Here is a 12,799-nt window from a genome sequence, read left to right on the forward strand (position 1 = left end):
TCCTTGGTGACAGCCGAGGTCCCTTCCCAGGATCAGATCCACCTTCTCTGTCTTCCTCTTCACTCCTCTTGTATCAGCTCACCATTGACTGCTTGGGTGCACAGCACGAGGGCTCTAAAAGGAAAAAGAAACACTATAGGAGCTGCCTTCTCTGCAAGCTGTCTGCCAAAACTGGGGACAGAAAGGGTGCTGCACCCAGCACCTTTCCTGCAAACCTGAAATACCTACTTGGCATCACGCATGGTCTCCGCCTGGCAGCAGGACACGCACAGCCAGGAGAAGTCATGGAAGCAGGATGTGCTCCTCTGCTCGCCCCCATTTTCTGACTCACACAATGGAATCAGACTGCAGCATTCTGACAGAAGAACCACAGATATTGTAGCTATTTATGTAAATTCTTTTTTAGACTCCTTAATCTTTTTAATAAGGAATGTAAAACTTACCAGAGAGAGCTGGAACAAACTTGGAAAAAAATCTGCTTGGAACAGAAAAGAGGAATGAGCTAGTCAGAGCATGTTGTGCCAGACAATCAAAGAGATGAGCACATAATATTCCTTATTTCATTTTTTTGCACTAAGACTGCAGAGCAGAAGTCTCAAACAGCTCGAGACTTGTAGGTCTATTTAAAAACACAGAATGAAATGGACCAGATCACTTGGGAGTGAAAACTCTTCCAGTGCTAGCTAGTTTTTTGCTTTACCTATCATATTTCTTTTTACCTACCACAGTTTTTACCTTACCATTTGGGAAACAAAATTCCAATATTGAGCCCCCAACAACAGAAATCATGCAATCCAGAACAGCAGCTTTCAACTGTGGCCTCCAGATCCCAATGGGTCCACAGGCAACTTCTAAGATTAAAAGATTATTAAGAAATGCATACTAATAAATGCTATTCAGCAATATATAAAAGTCTTATTTTACTTATAGTCTCTTTAAAAAATGTTCCCAATGGAGACAAAAGTCCTTTGTAAAAAAATGTAAAAAGACCTGTCTCTCCATTAGGATGTTTTTTTAAAGAAACATTAAGTGAAAGAAGATTTAAAGCAATATAGATCCTGTGTGCTTGTTCCTAAACCTTCTCTCTTACTCAGTTTCTCTTATGTCCTATATGCACAGAGATGCCCAAGACCTGGCTGTCAGCACAGCAGATACCAGCTACCCAATCACCTCATTATACCCATTTTTGCAACACCATGTTCCTATCTGTAGAAAAACTGAATCCTAGTTTTGCAGTAGTGCACAACTTACCCCCATGCTTGCAGATCTACATCAACACACCAGAATGCAGCATCACACAGAGCTGGGTACAGATTAGAGAGCAGAAGAGCCACAACAGCTTGAACTGCTTGACCCACTAAGCTTATGCATCTCTTCTGCTAAGCTCTGACCTGATGCAGCAGCTGCAAGTACCAGCTTTAAATCTGTAGAGTCATGATAAAAGCATCCATTTGAGCCCCATTTCTCAGAAGCCTGAGAAGAAAGCACTGAATCTTATGATACTGATCTCCACACAAACAAATAATTTATTTTAACCAACAGCATTAAGTTAAATAAAAATGTAATATGGTGGATAAACAAGGCAGTAACAACTCATCATTATTGTATGACTGCAATAATTGTGAAGTCTTTTCCTCAAGGAAGGAAACTGGTAGAGCAACAGAGTTTGCTACATCCACCAGTAGCCCTGACTCTGACCTGGATTTTTAAATCTTGCTGAGTAACAAGGCCAGCCTCACAGCATAAGTGGTTTGGGCACTACTCCTGCTTCTGCCAGCTGCATCTTGCACACCTCTTCCCCCGACATGCCTGCCTTGCTCACAGGCACTCCCACCTCAGCAGCTCTACTAGGTTTGCCTTAGCTCAGCTGTTGGAAGCTGTCTGCAGCTGCCCCTCTGCTCACTCAAAACTCTCAAGACATTTGATTCCCACACAGCTCTCAGGAAACACTACATAAATATCTCCTGCTCCTCTCTTTGCAGGCACCAAGCTTTGCTTCACAAGAGTGCCAGCAGTCACCTTGATTGTGCTTTTCAGGGATCAGTAAAGAGACACAGCCAACCTAGACTACTGTACATCATTATCATTACAAGACTCCCTCTTTCATAGAAATGCCTCTTGAATACACAACAATTAATGCAAAAAAAAAACCCCATCAAACCAAACACATTTTCATACCAGCCCACTGACCCACTACCATTTACATCCATTTTGCCTGACCAGCAGAGGGGCTCCCCTCTGCAATTCTTCATTAGGGACAGGAGGTCTTTGCCTTCACTCTCAGCCTGTCACTAGCCTCACACTCAAATGACAGGTTGAATTATTGTAGCTCTGTTCCTTCCAGATTCAAGCTATCATCTCCACGTGGCTCTTGCCTAAACAGGTGGCTTGACAAACCAGGTGGCTCACACCTAGTTGAGGCATCCCACCCACAATGTTCCCAGGAATGCCTGTTCCCCCATGCACTTCTGCCAAGGGCTCTGGCAATGCCCAGAGGCACCACCTCTGGGAAGCGCATTTCTATACCCCATATAGATTTGAGAATTCCTGGGAATGAGGGAAGCCCCTCCAACACTTGGCTTTAATGTTCCTTTTCCCTTCAGTAAGATTCCTGTTGAGTTTCTAGCAAGACCAGACACTGCAACATTCTTCTGTGTTTATTTCATTTGTAATACAGCAGGAAAAAAAAAATGCACAGATTTTCCAGACACAGGAAAACCAGAGTGTTTCTCAGGCTGGCTTCTTAGACATGTAAGATGAGCAGATTCCCACTGAATTGGAGCTAGAAGTGGAAAAAAATAAACGCTGCACAAAAGATCAGCACACTAGCAAACCTGTGGCAACACCTCCTTCTCCAATCTGGAACACCCTGCAGCAAAGCGAAGGGCTGCACAGAGCTTGTACGGATGAGGTTTCATTGTGCTCCCAAAGATAATGTCTGTGTTGACACACTCCTTCTGGTGCAGTGAACTTGAATGTCTGCAATAGGCTGCAGAAGATGATGAAAAACTCCATCTTTGCCAGCACCTCTCCCAGACACATCCAGTGGCCTGCAGAGGGAAAGAGCAATCAGACCCCACCAAGGTCTGTGACCAGCTCCAGCTTCCCAGCTGTTGTGGAAGGAGCATCTCAACCCCACTGAGGAACAAAAGGCTATGCTGAATTTGACATTTTCCTCTCAGATTGAACTGACTGAAGAACTGAGATGTTTATTACTTTGCACTCCTTGCTCTGCATTTTCACAAAAACCTAAGATAAAGGGTTTATAGAATTACCAAACAAATTATTTTTTGTAATAAAATATTTTTCTGGACTGGTAAAACCATGTTCTCTAATAGTTTGGAATTACACTCCCTTTGGCCATCTCCACAATTAAAATAACACAGCTTCATACTCACAATCTAACCCACACAAGTGGGTTCAGTTATCTGTGTACCCACCTGCTGAGAAGGCCAAGAAGGCCTCTGGGATCACAAAATTTCCATCCTTGTCCAAGAAATGACCAGGGTTGAACTCGTGAGGGGTCTCCCAGTATTCAGGATCAAAAAGAGCTGAGTCTATGTTTGCCATAATTATAGTACCCTGAAAGGAAGACGCTGTCAGTCTCAGTTCTGTCTCCCACACATCAAGAAGAAAGGGACACAAACAGATTCCAGCTGTAATTCAGCACACACTGTTGGTCACATGAAGAGGCAGCAGGAATGAAAGATTGCTTTATTAGGAAAATTAATCTCAAACTGTTTGGAGGAGGGTTTTCTTCAAAAAATAAGGAAAAAATCTTGACTATTTCAGGATCAGGAATTTCCCTGCTTTATTCCTTAATGTCTCTTTTCTTTCCCCATTCTGTTAGCAAATGCAAATGAATGAGTGGTCTGTGGTTCTTTAGCACCTTATCCTAAATCTAGTGAAATTCTTTTCCCACTTCTGACAAGCTTTGACATATTTTGACAAATGAAGAATAAAGTGCCCTGGAAATTAAACACTGTATTTCAAATGATGTTTTAACTATTTATCTCAAGGTGGAGGTGGGAAAGGCATGCATGACAAACACCACAGAGCAGGGGTGTGTAGGAAGGTGCCTCCACATGTGCCTCTGGGGAGGTCTGGCACTGAGGTTAAGTTTGGATAGGCTGGACGAATCAAAGAAGCTGGCAGAAGCTTTTTATTTGAATTTAGGTGGCAATTCAGAAGCTGTAGGAAAACATCTCCATTATATTTCAAGTATGATGCCAGAGAGATAAATAATAGTAAGTCCTCAGTGAGTGGAGTCACTTGGTATGTTCTCAGACATCACCAATGAAAATATTCCATCTCCAGTTTGTCCACATGGCAGACAATATCCAAGCAGTAAGTCTGCTGCACTTTCCCTGCTGACACCACTGTACATTCCCGGTAAGTCTTCCCTGAGATCTTTGAAAGTATAACAGCTCAAATGCTTATAAACTAATTGCAAATCACAGGCTCTTGGCAAGTCAGACTGCAACACTCTCACAGAACACGAGTTTAATTGCTGTGAAACTGCACTTCTGCCAAGCATTTGCACTGTCTGTGGGACAAAGGCACAGGCCAGAGGGCACAGGAGGGGGAAAGTGCTGCCAGCCAGTGCTGTCACCAACACCCATCTCTCCTGAACTGTAAGGAAACAACTGCAGTGACTGCAAGGAACTTAACTCACAGCCAAAGATCACATTGGAACAGGAAGGATATCTGTATCTTTGGAAGCTGATAGCCCAAAACAGTTGTATCCTTCACTGCTTGTCTAGGAATTGTGATCAAAACAAGCGCATGATCTCATGAATCACAGCATAAGTGTAAGGCAGCCTCTTCCGATCCTCAAAGCAGATGAGATGGGAGGGACTCAGAACAGCATCTAGTTCTTCCTGAACTTTTTCTACCAAAAAAATAATCTAAATCATCATCCATACAAGAACACTTACTTGTATTAAACAGTTTTAATTTCCTTTTTGGATTACAGTAGTGATAGAAAAAAATACAATATGTAAATAATTTATACTTACTCTATGTTAAAATGTAAATACAACTATCTAGTTATGATTTTAACCACAACCTCCTGTTTCCTAGTTTATAGGTTCTGTTTAGATCATCTTTCCACAAGCCCAAAAGATTTATTGAGCTTCCTTAAAAGGAAGGGGAGCAAACTGTAAATAAAAATAAGAACTTCTTATTAAGAGATTAAGTCAGCTATTCAAGCTATTATTTTTACTCTAGCTAAATAAAGACTCACAGCAAACTCATCAGCATGTTGCAAAGAAGCCAGTGTATGAAGCTGATACACAATGCTGAGAACTGGAACACTGTAGTATTACCAAACCACCAATAACTGTTAATCTGCTTTGGCTCTTATCTAGGCATCAGCAAGTAACACAGGTTATACAGTCTCAAGAGGGTTCAGGGTCAAATTTCATGCTTAAAAATTAGGCTCACATTCTAGGGTTTGTTGCCTTTTTATTTAACTAGAATTTGAAAAGTATGTGTGAGCACAGAGCTCTGTTCTTCCAGCATTCTAGCAGCAAAAGCATGAAAAGAAAGATTTCTAGTTCTATACCTGAGACTCAAGAACATGTACTTGGCTGAGCAATTCATCTGAAGCTCCGTAACAAGTGGTTCAAGAATTTTGAAACTAGTGTGCAACTCGGTCCTTGTCCAGAATTTTCCAGTCATTTTTTTGTTTTCCCATCATTGTCTTCCTTCTGCGTTTAACATTCCCACATGTTAAAATAAGCATACTTATTATACAGAAGTTCAACTGGTGTGTCACTTAATGAGCCCAAATAATACATTCTTATTATACATTCTGGATACCAAAAATTGTCTCTCTTCCCTAACCCAAGCTTCTATTTTACCTCAAATGTTTTCTGCCAAACTTTATCTTCCACTATATACATACATTACTGAAACAGTCTGACAAAAATTAACAAGACAAAACACAGTATCAGAAGCTGAATGCTCCTGAAATAATTTTAAAATGTGTCTGAATTTTTTTTACTTAACTGGGTTCTTAGTAGCAGAGCTCAAAGGCGCAATCTTTAAAAAAAAGCTTGATCTTCAAAAAAAAAAAACAGTGTAAAAGACCATTGCTCTACTTGAAACATACCTATGTTCATATCTACAACTCACCTTGGATGTCAGGATACGCCACCATGTAGAGCAGAGCCCAGGGCAGGGTGGTGGCAGTGGTCTCTGTGCCACTCAGGAAAAGGTCAAAAAAACAGACTGCACCATGTTGTCCTCATCAAATGTAGAGTTGGGGTTATTTTTAGTCTACAGGTGTCAATGAAAAAGGTAAAATGGGGTATACCTGTGTAACAGTTAGCACTGAGACAGACAGTGATCACTACACCTAAACAAACAATATTTCTAGAGGACTGATAAAATACAAGTATTTGAGTAAAACAAAGATTTGTTCAGATTTTCCCCAAGTAAGTACATTGACAGTGTTAAATTACAGATGCTATTCAAAGTGCCAGTTGTTTAGGATCCTTTTATGCTGCCTTCTAGACCGACTTGTTGCCTTGCTGCTAACTTCCACATCAGAAAAAAGCATTTCAAAGTAGTTTTATCCCATCCTTGCCACTGCACATTTGCTGATTTCAGCCAGCTATTACTCATATAATGTATTATCCTTTTAGAAGAGGCATGCTTTTTTTCAGAGCAGAGACTGCCATCATTTTAAGATTGTTATGATAACCATCCAGTACTACCAAGCACACAAAAACTCAGTACAAAGCACAAAGGTAATAAATGTAAGTATTACTAAAACACAAAGAATCAGAATTAGTTAAGCAAATATACCTGCACCTTTTCAAAGCCCTCCTTACCACCCACTGTGCAGCCTACACAAAGAATTCCACAGTATAACAAACCCATGTAATTAATTTATACTTTAAAAACAAGTAATTAACTACTTAAAGCTCATATTTTAATGTGACAGCAGAGTTTTTAGATAGTATCTGTAAAGCTCTGCAATGACATTGCTATGTACAGACAACTGTAGGAAAGGTGCAGGGGAATCTGTTATGATAGGATCTGTATCACAGACAGCATCAATTACTCACTTTCTCCATCTGATCCAGGTAAAAGTCAATGAAATCTTCTGGTTGACCTATTGTGCCTCTTTCCCTGTGGCTTTTGATTTCCTGCCTTATGAAAGAATGAACAAAATCACAGGATGATGCTGCTTTCTGTACAGGTGCTAGGAGGTGCTCTGCAACCCAGGGGAAAATTTCACATATCTGTGGAGCAAGCATTCAGCACAGATGCAGTAAGTTAGTTGACAGGAGCAAGACTGTTATAGAGAGGTAGCATGGACCTTTCTGGTGCTAAATTACTAAATTAATTTATCTCGGAAAAATACTGTAGTATCAAAAATAGATGTCAGGTAAATATCAAGTATATGAAAACCACAAATTCAAGATATTATTTCAACCATGGATTCTTTCCCATCCTTACTGCAATACCTTTACTTGTATTTGCCTTGATAATCCACCAACAGAAGAATCAACTTGTGCAGATAAATTTAACATGTGCTAATACTGATAAATTCTTATTAATAACACAGAAGAAAAACTCTGATACAAAAGGTATCACCTTTTCACCTTAGGTCCTGTTCATATTTATAGTCAGAACATTTTAAGGTGTATTAAATAATGCAATAATTATAATAATATGTAAGCATATGATTATATTGCAAAATGACATAATTAATAATATGCTCAATCATAAGGTGCTTTGCATATTAAATAAGTCATTTGCTCACAAAGTAGGAGTGGCTGTTCCCAAAAGCCACTATACAACTGTATGCCTCCATCAGCTGGTGGAAGGTTTCATCCTCTATGGAGAAACAATGTCCAAAAACCACAGCACAGATCACGTTAGAGACAGCGTGAACAATGGGGAAGGAGGGGTCAACAGCTCTTCCTGCAGACAGGGATAAAGAGTTTTGGAGATGAATGTTTATCTCCTTTGCTATTTTGGAAGCAAGATCATAATGACATTTTACAATAGATGTCCTCTGTGCTATTTAGACTGTTACACAAACACCCAAAATTCACTGACAAATGTGACAAAAGATAAACCTCACTCAAAACTGAGGCCAGGAAGGCCTCAAGTCTTTAACTCCATCCCCCTTGGTTGTTTTTGGTTGATTTTTTTTAATCTTGATCTTTGTATTGATACCAAAATACACATTGCTGAGGTCTGGCTGTACAAAGAGTTTTGATTGCACTCTAAAGTTAAACGGTGCTCTGTGCTCCAAACCTACTATTTTCTGGAGCAAAAGTAGTTAGTCTTTAACCTTAGAGTCATGCAGCCCATGTGCTGTGTCACAAGCCCAAACAGTTCCCAAGCATCTTGTCAATGGCCTACCTTCTGTGTCCCTGAAGAACCTGACCAGATAATGGGCTTCGGTTTGTATCCCACGCTCCATTTCTTTATTCCCCATTCCCAGTTTTCGGAGAGCTCCAATTCCAAAACGTCTCTGCTGTTTCCAGATGAGACCATTTGAAACCAGGATACTTTCAGCCATCAAGAATCAATTTTATGTCATGTTAACATTCATATAATAGTAAATGATCTACACACTAGGAGTCACCTTCTCATCATGCTGCCACTCATATAAAGACAAGAGCCACGTCAGGGCAGTGTGGCTTTAATTGTATTTTGCTTACAGAGAAACCACCTTGGTTAATATATTCCCATCCCTGCAAAAAAGCTCACTCAAATCTCAGGACTCACACACCTGCCTTCCAAAAGTACTTCTATTCTTTCTGAAGCATCCCAGAACAGTGATCATTACTTGAAACTCCACCCAGAAGCTGCTACAAGTTGCAAAGTCAGCGTGGGTTGGTGTTGCCTTATATTTGCCCCTTTTTTGAGCAGAAATGAATCTAAACCCTTATTCACATGGAGAGGCCTATAGCCCTGCTCATGTAATCTCCGACAAGATCTCCTTTATTATGCTGTATGATCTTCTAATACAATTAATACTTACTTGTAGGCTACATTTTCCAAAATTCCCACATGGCCATTGTATTCTTGTAGATGCTGCCATATGTCACTTCTGCCTAAGTGGCAAAGACAGCTTCCCTCAAACAGTAAGTTCTCACCAAGCTACTCGTAGCCAACAAAGATATCTGCAGAGCTCCCTGGGGAAGTCCAGGCATTTCCTATGCTTGTGCTTCTCAACCTCACGCAAACCTTCTGGAGATCACCACATCTCCCTGTTGCTTCAAAAAGAAAAAACTCTTTATTGACTAGAGCTGATGACTTGTTCTAAGCACATGACTTTGCTAGAGAGTCTCTGGCTTTTAGGGGATCCTGCTTTTACCAGGCTGTTCACACCAGATATTGAGTCCAGGACCCTCCTAGAAAGACAATGAAGCCAGGGCAAAAACCACGTAGCAAGAACCAGTGTAGGAAGAGCAGACCTTAGTCAATCTACAAACAGCTTCCAAGGACCAGAGGTTTCACTGTGGGACAGGAAGGAATCCCAGGCCTCTGTGCTGCGAGTCTGTGTTCTGGCAGACAGCCCAGCATAAACCATGTAACCCACGTGGTAAGGCACCACCTCCCTCCACCAGCCTAGCTCGTACCTCCCCTGGGAAAGCCAGCTTGCTCCCCAAGACAGCTGCCTGACCACAGCCTGGAATAACTCTCCTCTGTTTCTTCGGATGTCCTGGGAGCCTGGGTAGCAGAAGAGGAGCCAGCCCAACAGGCGTGTATTTTTGTCGCAAGGAGCTGCCAGCTTTCAGCTGTGCTGCAGCTGTTTGTTAAAACCATCTCTGCTACAAATTGCTAGGACAGCCCAGCTACTTTACTCCACATCACTCAGATAGAAGGTGGCAATGAAGGCCCTTTCAAATGGACTGAAACGGCCCCAGACTTAATAATCTCTATTCCTTAAAGATGTTTTTCTCTACTTATATTAGCTAGTATTATAAATTAAAGCTTTCCGATTGTAGTCCACATGCAACAAAGCCTGGCTGAGGATAAAGGCATCAGCTGCGTAAGAGGCTGGTGGAAACAAGTTCAATTATTTCTTTATTCTACATCCACTGTAATTGAGCAGTGTCTGATGTAAATGACAGCACAATAAGAAGCTCTGAACAAGGATATGTTGCACCTTCTTATTGTGACACCAAGAACGGACAAGCAAGACCTAGCTAGGCATAAATATTGCTGTTCTGATGAGATTCTGAAATACATGTGTGACAGTGGGACTTTGGAGACAACTTGGAGTAATGCTGCAGTAACGAGTAATGCTCCTATGGGTTAACTGGGAACTAAGGGATTGTCAGTAAGGAAAACATGAGAGGAAACAAAGAAAGTCAAGAATTAAGTATTTCCACAGATACAAACATCTTACCCTTTCCATTTGACATTCTGTTGAAGACATATGTCTGTAGTCGCCCAGAAACATCCTCCGAGTTGGTGGTGAGACCATCCTTCACAGCTTGGTATCCATGCAGCACCACCATAGGTCTGTGACCCAGCCACAGGGTACAGATGTTGCCATAGATTTTTGCCAACTGTAGGTTAGATCAGTGCCAAAAATTAGCCATGGGAGAAGCATCAATCAAAATGCACACGTGTCCTGGTTTGAGCCAGGATGAAGCCAATTTTTCTTTTGCTGATTCCTTTTTTCATTTCAGTGAGCTTTCTTCAACTAGCAACTGCGTGTTCTGCTAGGTTGATAAGACACTGGAATGTTTTTATAATTGCTGGGCCCTCAAGGTCGTGCCTTTGCTCTGCCGGCTCAGACACTGCGGGGGGATTTGTGGCCCCCCCGTGGGAGGCTGGGTTAGACGAACAGCAGAACTGGCCAGAGATATTCCATTTCATATATCTACGTAGGCTGGGGGGAAGGTTGGAGATGACAGAAGAAATCTTCCTTCCTTCCTGCTTCGCTCTCTCGCCGCTTCGCTTCGCCTCTCTGTCTGCCTTCCCTTCTTCTCTCTCTCTCTCTTTCTTTTGTTTGTGGCCGGCGTCTGGGAAAACACCATCTGCCCATCATCGTCGACCCACCGACCTCAAGCCGTCCCCTGACATGCAGGTTGCACTTAGTACCTAAGGAAAGGTTCCAACTTGAAAAATCTATCAACAGATTGGATTTTTTTGTGAAGTTATGGCTCAGTGGAGGATGTTGAGCACTGAAAGAATGTGTATTAAAATGCTTAGCATGGACCTTATTCTTCCCATCAGTTCCTTCCTTTCACAATCATTTACTCCCCTAGCTCATCTGCAAGGAGCAATTCCCAGACTGGACTTCAAAAAACAATGGAAGGTTTTGACTCCATATGGGATTTTTTCCATCCCATGACAGTGGAAGACATACTGGTGTGCTTTTCACATCTTCTGAATTCAAGACACCTTGTTTTAGAAGATTTTCTGTATGTGACTGTGCCGGGAAATCTGACAAGTACCTTTTTCTTTCAAGGCAAAAAGCCTCCCTTAAAAACAGAAGTCTTTTTTCCCTGCAAAATTAGTCCTCATCTGTTTAATGTGAACACATATCAGCTTTCATATGAATTAAGACTCTCTGCAGATTTTACTTAACTTGTTTAGGCACTTAATTTAACTTACATTATTCACCTTCCCTCAGGACTAAGTTCTCACTGCTACCACATTAGCCTGTCATCATCTACCAATAGTTTTTACAGTTTTTGCCTCAATAGCTCTTAAATACACATCTGCAAACACATACCTTTTTCAGGCTCCCATGATCAGCTCTGAAATTTATCCACCACAGGCTTCCAATGATGGGAAACGGGGCTGGTCCAGGAGGAAATCCACGATTTTTCCACTGCAATTTCAGGAACTGTGCACCCAGAAGAAATAAAACCAGGGACATGAGATTTACACTTATCATTTCACACCTCCAAACTATTCTATCACTGAGAAAATTGCTATGAATCCGTCAGTTGAAATGACTCAATATTGTTCTTAACTTTCCCCTGTTACATTTAAGCTTTCCCTCACAGTGCAATTCCTGATCCCAAAAAATGAAGAGCGTCCCAATTCTTGAGTGTATTAAATACACCACTACGCTGCAATATGCTAATAGGTACCATCACTCTAAGATCCAGTAGAGGCTAGAAGGCAGGCACCTCATTCAGAAACATCCCTTTAAGCAACCAGTTTGATGGAATGTGTCACTCAAGCCACAGACTACATGCAAGCCCAGAGCTGGGGTATGAAGCTGCAGCTGCCATTCAGGTACTGTGTACACAGGTAAGGCCAGGAGCACTCAGCATTCTTGGGGCAGAGGTGAAGGGAAGCAGTTGGTAGCCTTCTCTGCAAGTGGTTGCAAGGCAATCTTGATACAAGATTCATAATGCAAGACGAACAGAGAAACCAAGAAATCAAATGTTGGATTTTTAAAGTTCTACATCCTTTTCTAACAGGGAATGAACTAGATATTAAAAGAAAACATTATTGATAGCAACTTGACTAGAGAACGTAACAAAACTTGACCCACCTAGGTACAACTGCTTGCATTTTTCAATGAGTGATTTATTGACTCATGTTTAAGTTTGTGATCTGCTATAAAACCTAGATCCTTATCTGCATAGCCCCTCCTCAGACCTTCTTTCTACACAATATAATTAGAAATAATCCACAGTATCCCTACATTAACCCTAGCCTTACTGAACAGCAGACAAGTTTTTCAGGTCATTTTCTCAGTTCATAGTGCTTCTTTTCATGATAGCTGTAAATGTTTAAGCACACTGCTCCATCCATCAAATAAGTTCTTGATGAAAGTGTTCGATATTACAGGATC

At 41.3% G+C, this 12,799-nt stretch overlaps 1 protein-coding gene across 1 annotated transcript; it reads right to left on the reverse strand.

The window, feature by feature from the left end:
• Positions 1-777: 777 nt before the first annotated feature.
• Positions 778-11,887, reverse strand: LOC127387581 (cytochrome P450 2J2-like). The gene is given in 13 exon segments (XM_051626073.1): positions 778-851; positions 2,835-2,949; positions 2,951-3,050; positions 3,441-3,584; positions 4,716-4,781; positions 4,784-4,891; positions 6,139-6,226; positions 6,229-6,282; positions 7,077-7,253; positions 7,778-7,938; positions 8,386-8,534; positions 10,378-10,547; positions 11,723-11,887. Coding segments are annotated over 13 exon segments (1,539 nt in total). The 3' UTR covers positions 778-809.
• Between the last annotated feature and the right edge of the window lie 912 nt (positions 11,888-12,799).

The sequence above is a fragment of the Apus apus genome, chromosome 8 (assembly GCF_020740795.1).
Source record: "Apus apus isolate bApuApu2 chromosome 8, bApuApu2.pri.cur, whole genome shotgun sequence".
In the NCBI taxonomy this organism is placed as follows: Eukaryota; Metazoa; Chordata; class Aves; order Apodiformes; family Apodidae; genus Apus; species Apus apus.